The sequence below is a fragment of the Balaenoptera musculus genome, chromosome 14 (genome assembly GCF_009873245.2).
Source record: "Balaenoptera musculus isolate JJ_BM4_2016_0621 chromosome 14, mBalMus1.pri.v3, whole genome shotgun sequence".
Taxonomy (NCBI): Eukaryota; Metazoa; Chordata; class Mammalia; order Artiodactyla; family Balaenopteridae; genus Balaenoptera; species Balaenoptera musculus.
In genome coordinates, this window is record NC_045798.1 from 16,176,391 (window position 1) to 16,195,495 (window position 19,105).

General features: G+C 39.2%; 1 protein-coding gene across 7 annotated transcripts in view; it reads left to right on the forward strand.

Annotated features, from left to right (window-relative positions):
* HECTD4 (HECT domain E3 ubiquitin protein ligase 4) overlaps nucleotides 1–19,105 on the forward strand; it is a 196,115-nt gene that overhangs the window by 96,730 nt on the left and 80,280 nt on the right. For 4 of the 7 annotated variants that reach the window (XM_036823844.1, XM_036823845.1, XM_036823850.1 and 1 more), the window contains 17 exons: nucleotides 142–262; nucleotides 951–1,079; nucleotides 3,063–3,187; nucleotides 4,757–4,910; nucleotides 5,369–5,469; nucleotides 7,049–7,247; nucleotides 9,351–9,497; nucleotides 10,629–10,733; nucleotides 11,809–11,972; nucleotides 12,563–12,796; nucleotides 13,800–13,992; nucleotides 14,184–14,288; nucleotides 14,761–14,849; nucleotides 15,234–15,409; nucleotides 17,625–17,760; nucleotides 17,854–17,995; nucleotides 18,085–18,251. In XM_036823844.1, the coding sequence (XP_036679739.1) occupies nucleotides 142–262; nucleotides 951–1,079; nucleotides 3,063–3,187; nucleotides 4,757–4,910; nucleotides 5,369–5,469; nucleotides 7,049–7,247; nucleotides 9,351–9,497; nucleotides 10,629–10,733; nucleotides 11,809–11,972; nucleotides 12,563–12,796; nucleotides 13,800–13,992; nucleotides 14,184–14,288; nucleotides 14,761–14,849; nucleotides 15,234–15,409; nucleotides 17,625–17,760; nucleotides 17,854–17,995; nucleotides 18,085–18,251 (2,487 nt within the window). The remainder of the gene's footprint in view (nucleotides 1–141; nucleotides 263–950; nucleotides 1,080–3,062; nucleotides 3,188–4,756; nucleotides 4,911–5,368; nucleotides 5,470–7,048; nucleotides 7,248–9,350; nucleotides 9,498–10,628; nucleotides 10,734–11,808; nucleotides 11,973–12,562; nucleotides 12,797–13,799; nucleotides 13,993–14,183; nucleotides 14,289–14,760; nucleotides 14,850–15,233; nucleotides 15,410–17,624; nucleotides 17,761–17,853; nucleotides 17,996–18,084; nucleotides 18,252–19,105) is intronic. The other 3 variants (XM_036823847.1, XM_036823846.1, XM_036823848.1) reach the window with 3 other exon arrangements.

The following is a 19,105-nucleotide window of genomic DNA, read 5'->3' on the forward strand; positions in this document are numbered from 1 at the left end:
ATTACTGAGTAAGATGATTTACTTAGAGAACCAGTGAATTTTGTATCTTCTATTTGTCATCTTGTACCCATTGTATAAATTTTATCCTTTTATTATTAAACCATTAGTATCTTATTGTTACATTTTTCCTGCATTTTAAAGACTAAATGACGAACTTTTACACTACATTCTGAAGATTGTTGTACGAGAATCCTGTATCTTAATCACCAAGTGCCAAACTGTCTCTAAAGATGATTTTCAAAAACTCCTTTCAACTGTGCCTGTAAGTAAAAATGTGTTTAATGAAAGCAAAATTATATCAAGTTTCCCTGTTTTCATTTTACTGTATTGAAGTGTGTGTGTACACACATACTTATACTTTGCAAGGACAGACTTAATTGATGAAAGTCAATGAATGACTGTGCTTGTCTTAGAAATGTAGAACTAGACAAATCCACTTCAAGGACTTTCTCCAAAGACTTTATTCCTCCTGCTTAAATGTCTTGATGCAATAAATTGTTAGACTGAATTTGGATGTTTTCATTGTGTTTAAAATACTGGGGATTTCCCTTCTATTACTTTTTAATTTAGCATTGTTTTCTAAACCATAAGTGTTTTACAGAGACTGATAAGAAAGAAAAGATTCTTTTAAGGGTGTGGGTAGAGTCTTCTCTCATGGAGATGCATGTGAGGGGAAGAGTGGTAGGAAGAATTAATTATTAAGAGGCAAAAATTCAAGTATCGGAGTGATTAGTGAGAAATATGTAGCAGAAGGCAGAAAGTTATGGTTAATGTGTCAAATTATGTATCAAAAGCCATGTGGAAATAAGTCACCTGAGAAACTAACTTGGTCTGTTTTCTGTACTTTCTCTTTTGCTTCCCTTGTCGAAATCTTTAAAAAACATGAGGATTACGTGAGCCCTTCTTTCAGTAGGGTTTAGGTCATTTAAATGCCCTTATTTGTATTAAAGGCTGCATCCTCCTGCCTGCGCTATCTGATGGCAGTTCAGAACCACCTTCTCAGTAACACTGTTTTGATTAAACCTGATGAGAATGATGACAGTGACAACTCCTTGCAGGGAGAGACATTGAAGGTACAGGTAAACACCAAGCTTTATTCTAACGATGCTTTCTACCCAGTGCGTAAAGCACAGCTTAAATGGCTAAATTTCTGTGTATTATGACGTCAGATTTCACCATGTGGCTTATATTTTTGTGCGAGGTAATATTAGGTCGCTCATTTCATAGATTTTTATGTCATTGCACGGTGGCTACCATACTTGTGACACTCTCATAATGTGTTATCCACGTGCTCCTGTCAGTCTTTTTGTGCCTTTGTTTATTTTCATCTCTTTTTAAGAACTATAAAATATGGCACTTACAAGTGATCTCGTACGTACCTGAAAGTTTTATATATAAATATATATATCTGTATGTATATGTATATATGTATAGATAAATCAGGGAGCATAACATTTTAAACAGTTTTGACATTTTGGCTGGTTTATTATGTTCTCTTGATTCAAATAATTTAAAAAGGTGATAATTTTCTCACAATCCTTATGTTGAGTAATTTCTGAACCTATAGTTCATTCCATTTTCAGTAATTATTTTTACGTTAGCGTCTGTGTAAACTCAATAATTTGTTCCCACATGGCAATTTATAGCAATCCACAGATTCTTTTTTTTATAGCCGTGGTTGTTATAATTTTGACAGATGCTTGAGGCTGTTGTTTGCATTGCTCTCAGAATTTTATCTTTGTGGGAGAATTAGAGAAATCAATAACTTGATTCTTCCTTAAAATGTTGACTAAAACACACTGAAAAATTAACTAAGGAAGCCATAGTTAAAGATAAAAGCCACTATAGTTTGCCCTTTTCTTACCCCTTTTATTCATGTACACTATATAAATAAGAGATTTCATATATCTGCTAGTTCATATTTATGGGTTTATCTCATTATGTAATCAATTTTTAAACAGGCAGAAACACCTGAATTAATCATTTAGATTGCTGACACTTTTTATTAACTTATCTTGCCTTAGTTTCCTAATCAGTAAAAAGGGGCCATAACATCTCCCTTGTGAGGCTGCAGTGAGGATTAGAGCTGAGGCCTTTGCAGTAGCTGGATGTGCTGCTGCTGGCGTGTAGTCAGTAGGTGAAGGCTGATAGGATTAGTATGACTTAAGCCATGATTCTTTTCGTCTAGTCAGTTCAGAATTCCTTTTCTCTTAATGATAAAAATATCTAAATAATACCCCAAAAAGACTCCAGAAAATTCCAACAATGAAAACCAATGTTTTTTATTTGAAAGGCTAAATGTTATAAATTCTTAATTAACCCATGGAAGGAAATACTCTTGGTAAAGGCAGAGTAGGCTGGCTTGTCTAGGAATTCTGGGAAAAATAAAAGAGACAGATTTCACCTAAAGGGTTAGTTTGGTTTTTTTTTCCCTAATAGAAAATAACTGTAAACTAAACATTTCTATGATCTTAACTAGTGTTTCTTAACACATTATTTAGTATTTGTACTCCCATGAACTCTCAAATAGTTATTTTTAATGTTTAATAGCCTGTAACTGCCTGCTACTTTAGTTGAATTTTTTAACTTGCCTGTTTTCAAGTGTAATGGTTTAAATCATTAAGTAAAAAGGTCACTTGTACTGTTTCAGAATGTTGTGTTTTTGTCTCATTTTATTCACCGCCTATACATGCGCCTTTTACTGTTCTGTTTTTCTCTTTAGCTATCCTCATACCACCCAAGGCAATCTTCCACCTGGACATTTTCTGGGCTGGCCACCGGGAGCTCTCTTGTGCTGCAGGGGATGGGAGAAATGCCTTTTCTCCTAGGGACTCGGTGTGCTCTCCGTGAAATACTGCGTATTTCTGTCAGCACTCCAGACCTTAGCCTCCCAACTCAAATTGTTACTTGCCATCCTAGCAGAACTTACTGCTTTGGGCTTATTCTGGCCACCTCATTATTTAATTTGGAAATGCATCATTAAATACATCATTTCATGTTGTCATTGTAAGTGTATATTCATCACAAAGCTTAAAAATAATTTTATGATATTTTCTACCTAGGAGCTAAAGGTCAGTATTTTGGCTCTTGCCACCCAAATCCTGACTGGATGTGATGAAGTGTTGGAAATGCTACAGCAGGTCACAACTGCCCTCATAAATAGTGACATAGCTGACCGGGAGCAGAGGTGAGGAAATGGGTTGTGAACTGTGACCTGCTGCCATTCAGGAAGAAGAATTTGCTTATGAAAGCGAAATCTTTTAGAAGAGAACGTCAAGTGTTCATTTAATATAGAGGGATCTTTGTGAGAATAGGTTGAAATGGCAAGTGTTTCAAAGCCAAACACAGTTGAACTTTCAATTAATGGTGCTTTTAGGTGGGACTGGGCTGACAGTCATGATCTAAGGGTAGCAAGGTGTGGTGGACACCATCGTCTTTGTCACTTGGGTCTTCTACCATCATCACTCCCAAATTGGCCTTTCCTTTAATTATCTAACTCAGCACTATGTGCACTTAGTTCCCTTATGGTAAGTACTTCAGGGAGGTAGAAGTGACTTGGTGATACAGATAATTAACTGCTATGCAAAAGATGACACTGACGTGATATCTCAAGATTTTACTGTAATTTTATTTCTCCAAATACAGGAGTAATATATGTAGAGGGTAAACTTCTCTTTCCTAGTACTAAAGCTCTTTCTCCGTACTCCCCATTAAAATTTCTGCTGTGGTTTGTTGTCAAAGATGAGTTACATCCTGTGTTTATTGATGATTTCAGTGTTGAGATGCTGATCTGAAACAATCATGCAGTGTGTTTTTCCTCCAGTAACCCTGTCTGTCCCATGTCCCTGTTTCTCGCCCACTCCCAGAGAGTAGGTGGGAAGGTTGGAACTGAGAACAATATAATCCAGAAAGGTGTTGCACTGGGGCTTGTTAGGACGTGTAAGGTTCACTGCTGGCACGTGGTGCAGATCTGCCCTGGGGAGGAAGTACAGTCTGAGAGCCGGGGAGACGTGGGGGTTGTTTCCGGTTCCAGCCCCAGTACCCTAAGCAGTTTTAGAGAATTTACATAACGCACATGTTTCTTCGGGTGAGTCATATACCTTAATTCTTCTAGCAGAGGATTGGGATATTAAGAGTGTGATTTTAGGTGATCATTTCATAATATACACATATATCAAATCATTAATTGTACATCTTAAATTTATACAGTGATGTCAGTTATATATCAGTAAAACCGGGGGGGTGGGTGGAAAGAACGTGATTTTAAAGGCAGATTAAAAATCTGCCTGCCTCTGTCCCCAACATGAACCAGTTTCTCTAGGCCAGAAGTGGGTATCGCTGCTCTGGGCAGCTGAGTCAGTGTTGTAGCCATTCACTGGCTCCTTATCAGGGACTCAGTGCAGCACTGTGACCTGCAGCCCCAGAGGCAAGGAGACTTGGCAGGTGGTAACTAGAGTAGCTGTTTGCATTTTAGAATCCATTTATAAAGTGCTTCGAAGGTGCTGTGAACTGCACCATGTAAACTTTTTGGGGGGCAAAATCACAGGTCGGAGGTGAAATCTATTACTAGATTTCTGTTCTCTCCCTCTCCCTTGTGGTAGGTGGGAAATTTGTAGACTGAATTGCTGTAACGGTAAGTGCTTAGCTAGTTTAAGGAGGTGCAGTTTAAGAGAATTTGTTAGATAAGAATGACAATAGTAGCTTCTTTGCATGCTTGGGAACTGCTTAAGCTGTGTGTTTTCTTGAACTTTTGTAGGTTAAAAGGCTTGGAACAAGTTACTAAGGCTACTATGCTCGGTCACCTTCTTCCTGTGTTACTGACCTCCCTGATGCATCCAAATTTACAGACTCTGACCATGGCCGATGCCCTGATGCCTCAGCTAGTGCAGCTGGTACTTTATACCAGTCAGGTATGATCCTAGGCGTGCCAAAGTGAACTGCTCTTCAGGAGCAGGAAATAAAGCGAAATAAAGATGGAATGAAGAAAAACATTGTGTCATAAAAATAAGCTGAAATATTAAAGGAAAACATTTAAGTTGTTTGACTAAATTACTTACTGCAATCTTTTAACAAATATTAATTGCCGGTCAGCTGTAAAAATGCTGTCTACGATGCAACTGAGATCCTATCATGATATTTAGTCTCCTGAGCCCTGGCTGGATATTAGTAACTAATATAAATGATATATTCCATTCCAGTGTTAAATAAAGCAATATTAAGTGGTCTAAGTAGCAAAGCATTTCTTAGTGAAAGAGAGCAGGCTAGGATTGTAAAAAGATGATTTAAGTGAGAATTCTAAGTTTGGCTGTAGTACCATCCCAATAACTGACAAGTAAGCACTTTAGGACATGATGATTTTGTGTTTCAGACGGCTTTGCTGCTCAAAACCCAGTGTCCGGTTTTTGCTGAGGTGGGCTGTTCCCCATGTGGTGCATCAGACCAGAAGGGCAGGCTGTTCCCCGATGAGAGGTAAGGGAAGCTGCTTCCTTGCAGGAACCTCTGCCACGTTTTCTTCTGGTGAAAGCCTAGTACTCCTTTTACAGCAATGATTTTTCTAACTGGGAAAAGAAAGAGACTTCAGGGGCAAAATTTTACAGATAACTATAGAATTGCTTTGGAGATTATAGGAACAGGTTAGAACAAATTTCCCCACAGATCAAGAGATGAGTTCAAAATTGAAAAGTTCTCATATACAAATAATGGAGATGTTTGACTTTGACAAACAGTTTGACAGTTTTTTAAAAAGTAAACATACATCTACCATATGACCCAGCTATTGCACTTCTAGGTATGTACACAAAAGAAAAGAAAGCATAGATTCTTTGTGAAGGTTCATTAACAGCTTTAGTTAGAATAGGCCAAAACAAGAAACAACTCAAATGTCCATCAGCAAGTAAAAGGGTAACACACTGTGGTATATCCATACAATGGAATGCTACTCAGCAATAAAAAGGAATGAACTACTGATATTTTCAACAACACAGATGAGTCTTAGAATACTTATGCTCAGTGAAAGAAGCCAGAGCCAGCTAAGTATAAACTGTATGATTCTATTTATATAAAACTCTAGAAAATACAAAGTAATTTCTAGTGAAAGAAAGCAAAGAAGTGATCACCTGGATTACCAAGAGGACGGAGGAAACTTCACAGGTGTATACATATGGCCAAACTCACCAAATTGTACACTTTAAATATATGCCATTTATTATATGTCAATTACATCTCACTAAAGCCGTCTTTAAAAATATTGATCAGAAAGGAAGGACTTCCGGGTTTCTCTAGAGCAGCGTGCTGTCCAGTTGAGCTTTGTGCGGTGATGAAAATTTGTATCTTTGTTGTTCGGTGCTGTTGGCCACAGTCACATGCTGTTACTGAGCACTTGCTGTGTGGCCAATGTGAACAAGAAACTGAATTTTACACTGTGTTTCATTTAGATTCAACTTAAATGGACACATTTGACTAAGTAGCCCCCACATTGGATAGCGCAGAGCTGAAAGGGAGTAAGAGAATTCCACAACAGCTAAGTTTAGGGTACAGGAGTTTGTATTCCACAGCCTTGGGCTGTGAAGTCCTTGAGAGTTCAAATACAGTAGAGAAGAGGACCTTTGAAGGCACTTTAGTAAAAATTGTAGTAAAAGTAGTCATGCAGACTCATGGGTTTTTCAACAATTGACATTTAGATATAAACAAAAGGAAACTTTACAGGACACTTCCTGTGGGATTTGGAAAGTGGCCAATCTTAAAGGTCCTTTACAGTATCTTCCCCCCACCCCCCCGAGGAATTTTAAATGAGAGTTGGCAAGATCTTCTCCTGGATATGAATTGGGATTCCCCCTTGAAAAAAGGGGGGAAAATGCAAATATATTGTCTAACAAAGAAAAAAGAACCTTAGATATAGGAATGTTAAAAATGTTTCTGGTTACAGTGTTGTCATACTGTATGTTGTGGAAAATTAAAGCAAAATTTCTTAACCTTTTGTATTTTATTGTGTATACATTTTCCTTTCCTTGCTGTTAAGCTCAATCACTTTCTCTTTGTCTGGTTTTAGAATGCTGGAAGAGAAGGAAGAGCCAGGGTTTCTCACTGGTTTAAAGATTCCTGCTCCATGGGCTGCTGGGAAGACTGTGGAAACAGTCCATCCCGTCAGAGACAACTATAAATTTAAAGAAACTGTCCATATCCCCGGAGCTCGCTGCCTATACCTTAGATTTGATAGCAGATGCTCTTCACAATATGACTATGACAAAGTAAGCAAGAACTGATTTAGTATTGGTTTCACCTCTAGTAAGCTGATTTCTTAGATGCTTCTTATTTTTCTTTGCTGCTGGTCACCATTCTTGACTTATTTCTGTCTGCAGATATATCTTAGGAGAGCTTCCTAAGATAATGCCTTGAAGGGTAGTGACTGGGGGAGTCAGAGCCAGCACCTCTGCGGTCTAAGAACAGTGTTTTAATGACGTGTTGAAAGTGGACTTCTGTAAGCTTTCAAAGATGTAGATCCAAGTCAAAGGAAATTTTCTTTTCCATGCTGTTTCACTCTTGCCTTCCCTCTGTGCTTGGAATTCCTGTAGATGTGGGTGTCCATTCATCTAAAAAGGTCTTACTGCCCAATTCTTGGGGCTTCTCATGTATCTTTTGGGAGAAGGTGGCTTTTTAGAAGGGTTTCAGATGTGCCTAGGATCTGGTTTATATTTATTTAAATTATTTGTTCTTCTTTGCCATTACCTCAGGGCCCACATAGATTTTGAGGAAGTATAGTTTCCAACCTACTGGCTGAACAATTATAAGTAAAAGGAAGCATTTTAGGGGTTGAAGTATTTTCTTCTGTCTCTAATTGTTGCATTGTAAACCATCGTGTTGAACTTATGAGGCAAGGCTAATGAAATTGTGATATGTAACATATAAGAACAACGGAAGGATTGTCTGATAGTGTTTTATGTACACAGGATTTTTTTTTGTAGATTGTTAGCTATCTTGTCTTTCTCTGTGAACTGTAAGGGCAAATGGTCTTAAATCCCATCAAGGGAGAGTTTTAGGGTAAAAATAGGGAACTTCTTAACTGTATATACTGAGATGGTGAAACACATTATTGGGCAAGTTATAGAATCCTCTTTCCCCTTATCTTTTAGGATAGTGAAGATTCCCAGATGTCTGGAAGGGTTTAAGACTTGCCCCTCAAACTCTCACCTTAGCTGGAAGCAAGAGAATTTAGAAAATTCTTTAGTGGGCCTTTCAAAAAATATATCTCCTGGCATCAGTCTGTCCCACTTCACAGCTCCTGGCAGTAGCTACCCCCATTTCCTACATTCAAATAATATGACTGTTTAAAATGGAAATGGAAGAGGTTGCCATTTTAGAGGGTGTCATTTTGTTTCTCCTTTAAAAAACAGTAACTTGCATCTTCTGATGTAAGCTAACCTCCGCCTGCAGTAGACATTAGTGTTAAATGTGGAGGCTTACTGCATGGATAAAAGTAACTCTTACTTTTCCAGTGGTCCCTGGCCGGTGTCCCCCAAAGGTGCAGAAGGGTAAGAAATCACAAAATGATTAAGCATCCAGGGCTAAAAGTGCAGCTTTTAGATCCAAACTGAGCTCAGAGGTGGTCAGAGTGTGCATTACAAGACAGAATTTGGTATTTACAGAAGCCAGAGCCTTATTCTTCCTGTGGAAGTATTTGAGTGCCAAATGATGTCTAAATGTTTTTTCTTCCATATTAGAAAGTTGGTTAATTGTATATAAATGAATAGCTTTTATTGAAGAAAAATATTGATACATGAAAACTGACCCAAGAAGAAGCAGCCCCCTTTCTGGCCCAAATTTGTGTCATTTCTTTTTATACCATTAAGCAACATTCTAAGAATATATGGCTTATTTTCAGTTTGTTGCATTTTTTAAAATCCTTACTCATTGAATTTTTTTTTTTTACTTTTATTTTTTATGTTAGATATAACCATCTTGCCATCTGTATTTGTTCACTTTATTAATTTTGGGGAGGATTTAAGGGGGCAAACTATACCTGTTATTAATGGGCTATATGTCATTACTTAGGATTAAAATAGCTACTTTTAAAAATACATATAATAGCTGAGTATAACTATTTTAATGTGAGGTCCCCAAGCCAATTAAATTGTAGTAATACTTGATACTACTCTGTGGCTGCCCTGTAAATACCAATGGCTGGTTGCATCTAAACAAGTATCACTTGTACCTAAAATAAAAATAAATAAATAAAAAAAATCAGGAAATATTAGTTATAATGACACCAGTGCCTGGTTATAAATGTATTTTTAAACGAACGTTTTTTTGCAGCCTTTTTATTTGTAGATGTTGTTTTTGTTTTTCTTTTACAGTCTAACAGTATATTTTCTGTTTTGAAGTTGGTGATATACGCGGGGCCTAACACAAACAGTAGGAAGGTTGCTGAGTATGGAGGCAACACACTGGGATATGGCAGCCGTAGTGTCTTAGGAACTGGTTGGCCGAAAGACTTGGTGAAGGTATGGCATCCAGGCACATTTGCTGCCTAGAAAAGAAAATGAACTTGCATTCCCCGTGGGCCCAAGTATTAACTCTAATTCTAGAAGACATTTGCCACGGGGGCTTTTGTTGAGGTGGGGCTACCTCGGTAGGCCTGTAAACTCACTACTTTGTTCAGAATGACCCTCCTTTCACTCGTAAGGCATCAGACCCCTATCCGCTCCAGAACTTGTATCTGTCTGTTCCATAGGTTACTCCATGGGCTGAGGTTGTCACAGCATTTCTTTCCCTGTCCATTGAAAGGACTGCTAGTTCTTCCCGCTCACTTGTTCTCTAGACTCCCTTATGATGGGTGTCCTAGAACCACAGGGCCATTGCCATTTTAAAATGTGGAATCAGTGTTTTCAAATGAATTGGGGCCTTTGGAGCAAAAATAACTATCCATTCTCAGACTGATGAGATTGGAGCCATGCTTTGTAATATGGGCCCTTGAACTATAACATATCTACCTAGAATATGAATATGAACTGAAATGCCCACTAAAACCTGAAAACCTCTCCAGAGTCTGCTCCCAGAGCCTTTCTCTCACATATATTATGTACCCTCTTTAATTCAGCCATAGGCAGCAAGTTACCTCCAGAGGTATAGTCCAGATGCGTCCAAATCTGGATCAGCACAATACTTTTAATTGTTCTCTGATTTCCTGCATTTTGTTTCTTACTCATGGTATTGATTCAACAATACAGAGCAAGGTCTTTCATCACTCTCTCTGTGTTCTTCAAGCTACTGGCTATTTGCCCACCTTATTGGCACAAGTGAGGTGGTGAAATGGAGGAGGGGGAGGGCAGAAAGTGTAGAAATCTGAGGAGTTTATTGAAATTACGTTCAAGATTTGATCTTTACTCTGACCCTGCTATTGGGCAATCGTGGCCATTTCACAGATGCCTCATTCCCAAAGCTACCTGGTCAGGAGAGACAGCTGAAAGGTTGGTGTCCAGATGAGAGGGGATAGAATTTGAATCAAAAAGCGAGTGAGAAAAGAAGTGAAATGTTGCTGTGGTTCTTCTGAAAGTAAATCTCTGAAATTCATTGCTCTCTTGAAAATTGTGTGTCTTGTTTTTAAAGTGCATTTTCCCCCCTTAAATTTTAAGGTGGAAGGAGATACAGTCACCTTCTCCTTTGAAATGAGAAGTGGCCGTGAACATAACACTCCCGATAAAGCTATGTGGGGCTTTGCTTGCACAGTTCGCGCTCAGGTACTTGAATCTAACCACTGCTATGGGCATAGTGTACTTTTTCCTGTGTGCCTTGGTTACATACATCATATTTGCCTTGGAAACAAGGCAAAAAATGAGCTGCTGTTTCATCCATCTCTTCCATTTAGCAGTAGTAGACCACTAATAGAAGTAGTAGTTTTATGGAATAAAACTAGCTGGGACCTAAAATCAATACAGCACCACAGAAAGAATCCCTTGCTAGGGGCTCTGTCTTCAAAGCCTGGAGAGGTGGTCTGCCTCCACCATCTTTCCAGAGGGTGAAGAAGACTCGAACACCTTGTAGAAGTGAGCCCTTGGATTCTGGGTTTTAAGAGTAGTAGAATCGGATTATTTTTATTCTGTTCCCAAAGGCTCTTCTTGCTAGTCTAGATCTGTCTCTGCTTAATTACTCATGTTACAGTCTGTATATAGGTTTAGTCTACTCCTTTTAACAGTACCAGTTACTTTCCTCCCAGGAATCTATTTAAATAAATTAAACCTATTTAAATAAATTAAAATGTATTTCAGACTTGGCGGTTGCTTAAGTTTAACCAAGCCAAGACTCTCTGGAGTGGGATTATCTGCTAGAATGTAAACTCCATGAGGGCAAGCATCTTTGTTTTGTTCTCTGCTTTATCTCAGGCACCTAGAACAATGGCTAGTACACAGTAGGCACTCAATAAATATTTATTGAATGAATTCAGTGTAATCATTGACAGCATCTTCGTTCAAGCACAGAATGGAGGTGACAAAATGAAATAGTGATTTATACCTGGATAGGTACAGCAGAGAGGAAGCTATCCAAAGAATCTTGCATGTGATTTATGCTGTTTCTAACATGGAGTCTTACTGACTCTTCTCTCTCCAGAATTGTGTTGAGACTTCACTCTGTGGTCATTCCAGTGCCGCCATCTATCTACTCATGGTGTTGGGTGCTGTCTCTGTGTCCCGTAGCAATGATACTTGACACTGCTCCATGAGCCCCTGTGGTTGGGGACAGTGCAGTGTGGTGCGGCGCAGGTGAAGCGCTCCTCCATGTAACTGACCAGTCTGGTTTGCCCTGTCTGCATTGTAGGAGTCTTCAGAGGATGTGTCGGGAGGCTTACCTTTTCTGGTAGACCTGGCTTTAGGTCTGTCTGTGTTAGCTTGTTCCATGTTAAGAATCCTATACAACGGACCAGAAATTACCAAAGAAGAAGAAGCCTGTCAGGAGCTGCTGCGGTCCAAACTTTTACAAAGGTAAGAAAAGGCTCAAATTGGACTAGTTTTGCTCGCAAAGGAAAAAGGACTTTATGTGGAAAACTACTTTTAGTACATTTCCCAACTGATTGTGCCTACTGCCTGCCAATCCCATGGGTATCACTGTGTCTAAGAAATAAGATGAAAATTACATCAAAGTGCCTTGTGGCCCTTACTTTACTAAGTTTGAAATTACACCCTTGAACTGTGTAAGCTTTTCTCCAACCCAAATACTGTATAATTAAATTAAAGGATCCCCAAAAGGATGGGAAGATGGACAATAAAGCAAACATAGCAAAATGTTCCTTCTAGAATCTTGGCTGTGGGTATATGAGTGTTAACTGTGTAATTCTTCCAACTTTTCTGTATATTTAAAAGTTTTTATAATAAAGTGTTGGGGAGGAGGTAGAGTCCCAAAGATGGGGTTTCATATAATGCTCATTTTTCTTTAGCCTCTGGAGGAGGTTTGATGAATAAATACTTAATACATAATGTGATCCTTCAAATGTTGAATATCGATATATCTGCAAACTTCAAGTAGCTTTCCAGATAGAAGAGGAAGTGAAGAATCTCTTCTTCTTTATGTTCAGGTGCCAGTGGCAGGTGGAGGCCAATGGTGTGATCTCCCCTGCCCTTACTCCAAGCCCGTCTCCACTGCCTCTGACCATCGAGGAAGACAGAGAATTCACTTACCCCTCTGACATCCTCGTGCCTCCTGTTGGAAACTACTTTGACCTGCCCCGGATCAGGCTGCCTCCAGGAATCATGATAAAGCTCAGGGAAATTTCTGGGCGTGCCAGACCTCAATTTAGACCAAGTATAAAGTATGTTGCTATACAGCACTTTATTTTCCCAATGAAAAAACATTTAAACAAGTGAAGAGAGTATGTTTCTTCTTGTAGTCTAGCAGATGAACCTTTCATTTTACATGTACTTGACGAATGTTAACCAGGTGCTCTGGAGAGTACCCCCAGGTGGTGTTCCAGGTCGGTGGGTTCAAAGCGTGGGCTCTCAGTCAGCAACGTTAGTATCGCCTGAGAACTTGTCAGTTCTTGGGCCCCATTTCACACCTGCTGAATCAGAACCTCTGAGGATGGGGCCTAGTAGTAATCTGTGTTTTGACAGGTTTTCCATATGATTCTGATGCATGCTAACATTTGACAAGTTCTAGGTTTTTCTCAGGTAGTTTGACCTTCTACTTGAAGGTAGTCATCAACTTTGGTTTCCATAGGGTCTAAAGACATTTCTTTATTTTCAGCGTCTGGAGAGATGGTAATCTTTAATCTAGAATGTGAGGTCTTGCAGTTACCAATGTCTTTGTGGTATTCTAGCTTAAAGTTAAGTCTGTTTTGCAGGCCTCTGCTCTGCCTTCTGAGGCAAGATTGGCCATTTCAGAGAGAAGAATTTAAAGAATAGATGAAATTTAACATGAAAAAATACAAAAGCACCATTGTTTTCAGCCCAACATCCATACGCCCAAAATACTACCAGCCATAATACTGCATAAAATTAATTGGCAGATAAATCGTGCCACAGATCTTTTATTAACCTCAGACCTATTCCAGCTCTAATATAACACCAGCTCAAAATATACAAATCATAGAAAATGAAGTCTGTTTAATTTTGATTTTCAGCTTCATCGGCCAATGTCAGTTTTATCAGTTAAATATATCAAATTATTGCCAACTTGTAATAAAGAAAGTGTGGTGAATATTTAACATACTTAAATCAAAGCGTACATTCTTCCATCTATAAAATACAGTATTGGTAAGTTGAGCCCTTACCAATACTAGTCATATAGCTGACTGGTTTCCCTTGTGATCGCAGAGAAGTAATCCAGCCAGACGTGATGGAGGAAATGGTGGTATCATGTGTCATTAAGCACTTGAACTTGGTTGATGCACTGCAGTCCCTAATAAATTTCCAGTATCAAGAAGAACATGCTGAGGAATATGATTTATTGTGTAAAATCATGGGAGAGACATTTAAGAAACTCAATGCCATGGAGAGACAGCTGCAGGTAAGTGAAAGTTAAAACATTTAGATGTCTCATAACTGTGGGAAATGACTTCTTTCCTGGAAATTTAATGAAGTTTAAAAAGTGATCTGAATTTTAAAAAGATTATTGCGACTAAAATTTCTGAATTTACAGATTGCATTTGTTTTTATTTTGCATCTAGTTTCACGTTGTTTTATATTTTAATGTGTCAGAGTGTTGCAGAATTGGAACAGAAATGGCAAAGTGAGGTTGATGATGCCACACAGGGGAAACTGGAGAACAACATGCCTTTCTTCTATGATTACCATTTTAATGAGGTGAGCAAGCTGTATGACTCATCACTGGGGCATTGCTATTTGTAGTACAATGGTATATACTGTGTGCGTAGAGATAACATCATTTTTAAAATGTTGCATACCTCAAAACATACCCATTGTTTAAAAAGGGTTAAATAAGGTTGATTAGATCAGCATGTCAGTGATACAAAGAAAAAGTTATTTAATTGATTAATAGTTTTATAAAGCAGTTATCATCATTATCAAATTCTGCTTTCAAGCCTTTAAAAAAAAAAAAAAAGTTATAAGCACTGAAGAAATCCCCAGAAAGTAGTCATTGCCATTTTTAATCATTAAAATATCAAATAGTAACTTACAAACGTGCTTCTGGTGTAGAAATATGGACCAAAGGTGGGTTTTTTCCCTGAAATTTTCTGTTCCTTTTAACGTGTACAGTAAAACTCGGTTTTTGCAGATTCTGCATACCATCTTTTCTTGACTTTTCCTTCTTTAGAACAAAATGAAAGAACTAGAACTTTTGTGTTCAATGAAGGAAGTCTCCTTTGATGGAAATGATCTTGAAAACATGGTCCTATCTCTGAGGTTAGTGATGTTAGTAACTGTGTAAAGCTAATATATCACCTTGATGCTCAAAACAAAATGCAAAGATCTCATCTCTTAACAGATATTTTAAAAAATATTGTGCATTCAACTAAATATTTTAGAGTTGGAACTTATTTGGTATTCGGAAATTTTGATTTTAGCCTTCAAAAGTTAGCATATAGGCACTTGAAACTGGGCAAAAGGAACTAAAACTGGCCAGTTTATAGCACTGCTCTCCTCGGATGGGGAAGGGGGAAGGCGAGCAATATTTATCAGGTTACTTTTGCTTAGGTTCCCCTCTATCTTCTCATAGCCTTTGTAATTAAACACTTTAGTTTTGGTAAACCAGAGGACAACTAAATGCACATCAGTCTTTCTTTATAGGGAGAAGTTCCTACAAGAAGTGAATTCTCTTATTCAGAAACCCTCGCACCCACTGGCTAAAACGAAGACGTTAGTGAAGAGTCTAATGAACCGAGCTGAGCTGTTGCTGCACGTCACCATTGCGGCCCAGGCCGGCCTCACAAGAAGCATCTCAGGAACCCCCGCAGAAACACCGGGTACTGCTGACAGCCAGCCCTGCAAGGCTGTCTGCGCTAGTCTGTTCATAAAACATACATCAGCTGCTTTAAAAAAAAAAGAAAAAGAAAAGAAAATCACTCTTGTGTACTCGTAGAAAGGAAAAAAAGGAAATTTCAACTTTTTTATTTTGCCTTTTACTTTTTCCAGCCAAGAAGTACTTTTCATTGAATTCATGTGGTGTTTTGTGAGTCATCTGAGCATCAGGGGTGCCTCGTCATCTGCCTTGTTTAGTCTTGAGGGGAAGCATCTAAGGAGCCCAGTGACATGTGTTTTTATGATCCCAGTGCCCCTCATTTTTAGATTATGGATTGTCGTTTTCATAGTGACATATAATTAGTCAACATTGTGAATCCTGGAATGCATCATATTTTTCTCTGGAAGCTGAGTTTGCATTTCCTCTTTAGTAATTATGTGGAACCTTCTAGCATGAATTTCCACTATTAATTTTTTTCCTGGTCACATTTTTTTTTAAATTAATTTATTTTATTTATTTATTTTTGGCTGCATTGGGTCTTCGTTGCTGTGCGTGGCCTTTCTCTAGTTGCGGCGAGCAAGGGCTACTCTTCATTGTGGTGTGTGGGCTTCTCATTGCGGTGGCTTCTCTTGTTGCAGAGCACGGGCTCTAGGCACGCAGGCTTCAGTAGTTGTGGCTCGCGGGCTCTGGAGTGCAGGCTCAGTAGTTGTGGTGCACTGGCTTAGTTGCTCCGTGGCATGTGGGATCTTCCTGGACCAGGGCTCGAACCCGTGTTCCCTGCATTGGCAGGCAGATTCTTAACCACTGCGCCACCAGGGAAGCCCTCCTGGTCACATTTTAATTGCTAGCTTGAAAACGCATTTCTCAGGGAAATAAACGAGTCTTCTTACTCAAGCCAGATCCACAACACTGGACAGAGCCCATAATAGCAAGTGTTAATTATTATCCTGAGAGAACAAGTCATAAACATGTTCTTAAATGAAAGACTCCATGTTGTCTAGACCCATTGCCCGATGGACACTATGGAGCAAGTGAACTGTTTTCATCCCATCTGATTGCCCAGGGCTCCTCTCACTAGGGAGAGAAGTCTAGGATGACTCCCAGGTTTCTGACCCCAGTAATAGGGTCCCCCTGCAGCAGGGGAAGCATGCCAGGTGTGCAGTATGGTCACATGCTAAGATGGTCAGCTACACCATGTCCCTGGCCACAGTAGCCCGTGTTCATTAAAGGTCCCATAAAAGACTTACCCACTCAGTAAGGCTGGTGGTGCTTTCTAAGAGGCTTTTGGCATCAGAGATGATGAACCAGTAGTTTCCTAAGAGATAGTGTCTTCAAAAGTTATAATTTTTTTATATTGAAGCTATCTAACCATTTTTAAGACAGATTCAAAATGACCTCAACTTTCTTAACATCTTTTTTTCTTAGCCTATCTTCACATGCAGTTTTGTCTGCTTCCATTAAAGTGTTCTTTTACAAAACAACTATTTCCTTGATAGGAGTATATGTCTTATAGGAAGGGCTGGTCAGATTCTAGCTAAAGTGTGATATTTACTCACATCAACTATGATCAAAGCAGAGGTATCACCAAATGGCAGTGAGTCAGCTAAATAAATCCAGGATTAAAGGGGGAACAAAGGCCATATCTAAAAAAAAAAAAAAAAAAAAAAAAAAAGATCTGGATTTATTTGAATTAAGATTTTTTGCTTCCAGAAATTACTTTCTCTGTCCTCTCTTGCTTTTTGGAATGCTTAATATTAACGTTAACACTGATGGTTTACAAAATTAAATGAATTTTTCAGCCTTTCTTTGGAAACCCAATTTGATAAAAAGAGTTTAGTTTTTCAAGATAAAGTAATTTTCAACCTTGATATTCAAGGTTTTAAACCTCAATATTCAAGGTTTTAAAAAATTGGCCTAGGGAATTCCCTGGCGCTCCAGTGGTTAGGACTCCGCACTTTCATTGCTGAAGGCCCGGGTTCAGTCCCTGGTTGGAGAACTAAGATCTCACAAGCTGTGTGGTACGGCGCCCCCCCCACCCCCCAAAAAAAAAAATTGGCCTAAAAATCATCTGTGTGCCATGCTAGCTGGTTGGGTGGCTGAACTGGAAAGCAAAGATACTCTTAGACAGTTTGGTGGTTCCTTGTTACTTTTCACTGTTGCTGCCATCCTTACAAATAGGATAGCAGATATGTCAACGTTCTTCTTCCTTTCTGTTGCAGCTTGTAAATCAGCCTCTGAAACAAAGGTGATATCTCATGCTGTGCGGCAGCCTGTTTTTCTTCGCAGCATGTCGGCTCCTTCTGACCTGGAAATGATTGGTAATGAAGATTTGGAATTTACTAGAGCAAATCAGAGGTAAATAGCTAATGGCCAAGGTCGGATTCCCACCTGCGGCTGAACGCTGTCATCGCAACACACTCCCTGAGCGGCTTTCTTGTTTGGCTGTAGGCGGCGCCACGTGACCAGCCACCGCAGCAGCTCCTTCACGCTCCTGCAGTCATTGGCCATAGAGGACAGCAGGGACAAGCCCACCTACAGCGTCCTGCTGGGGCAGCTGTTTGCTTTCATCGGCACCAACCCTGACCAAGCTGTACGTCACGTTTTGCCGACCACAGGTGGATAGCGCGAGGGGTCGTGTGACAGCAGGAGTCAGGTGTACTTCCTTTTCATGCGTTTCAGGTGTCCAGCAGCAGCTTTCTTTTGGCTGCGCAGACACGGTGGCGGCGGGGAAACACTCGCAAGCAGGCGCTGGTGCACATGCGGGAATTGCTGACGGCTGCCGTGCGAGTCGGGGGAGTGACACATCTTGTGGGTCCGGTGACGATGGTCCTTCAGGGAGGACCCAGGTCAGTTGTTTCTGTTAGTTTATACTGTCCTGTCTGGAATGGGCGAAAGCCATTCCAGAGATTACTCTTGGGGCAAGATCTTAGATTTTAATGTTTTCCCATAAAATAATATACTTTAATAAAACTGGTACAGGATTTAATTTTAAAAATTCAGTGCATATAACAGAAAGTAAAAGTCTCCTTACTCACCTTCCCTTCCTAAATTCCACTCTGTTCATTAAGAGCTTGTTGTATCAACTACGCATACATAATAGCTATTTCATTCTCTTTGTATGCTTAAGTGTGTATGTGTATGATTTTTTAAAAACTCAATTCAGATTATATTACACAGGCCTTACTGTAATCAGTTGTTTTCCTCAATATATCTTGGATATCTGTGTCTTTTCATGTTAATATGTATAGATCTGCATTATAGCTTTTAAGAACTTCATGGACCTCCGTTGTAAAGATGGTTATATTTTATGTAACTCATCCGCTACTGATGTACACATAGGTTCATTTATTGTTTCTTTCCCTCTTTCACTTTCCCTCTGCTTCCTTTCTTCCACCCTTCCTTTCTTCCTTCTTTCTGTTTTGGTTTCCTTTTGCATTAACAATAGTGCTGCAGTCAACAACCTTATATCCCTATATTTTTGGTGCTTATTTTTACTAGATCAAATTTCTTTTTTTTTAAATTTATCTACTTATTTTTGGCTGCGTTGGGTCTTCATTTCTGCGCACAGGCTTTCTCTAGTTGCATCGAGCGGGGGCTGCTCTTCGCTGCAGAAAAAACAAAATTTTAGTTCTTGCTCACATCCATTGCAGGTCTGTCTTGGCTCATGGTAATCACAGAGAGCTCAGGACAGAGGAGGAGA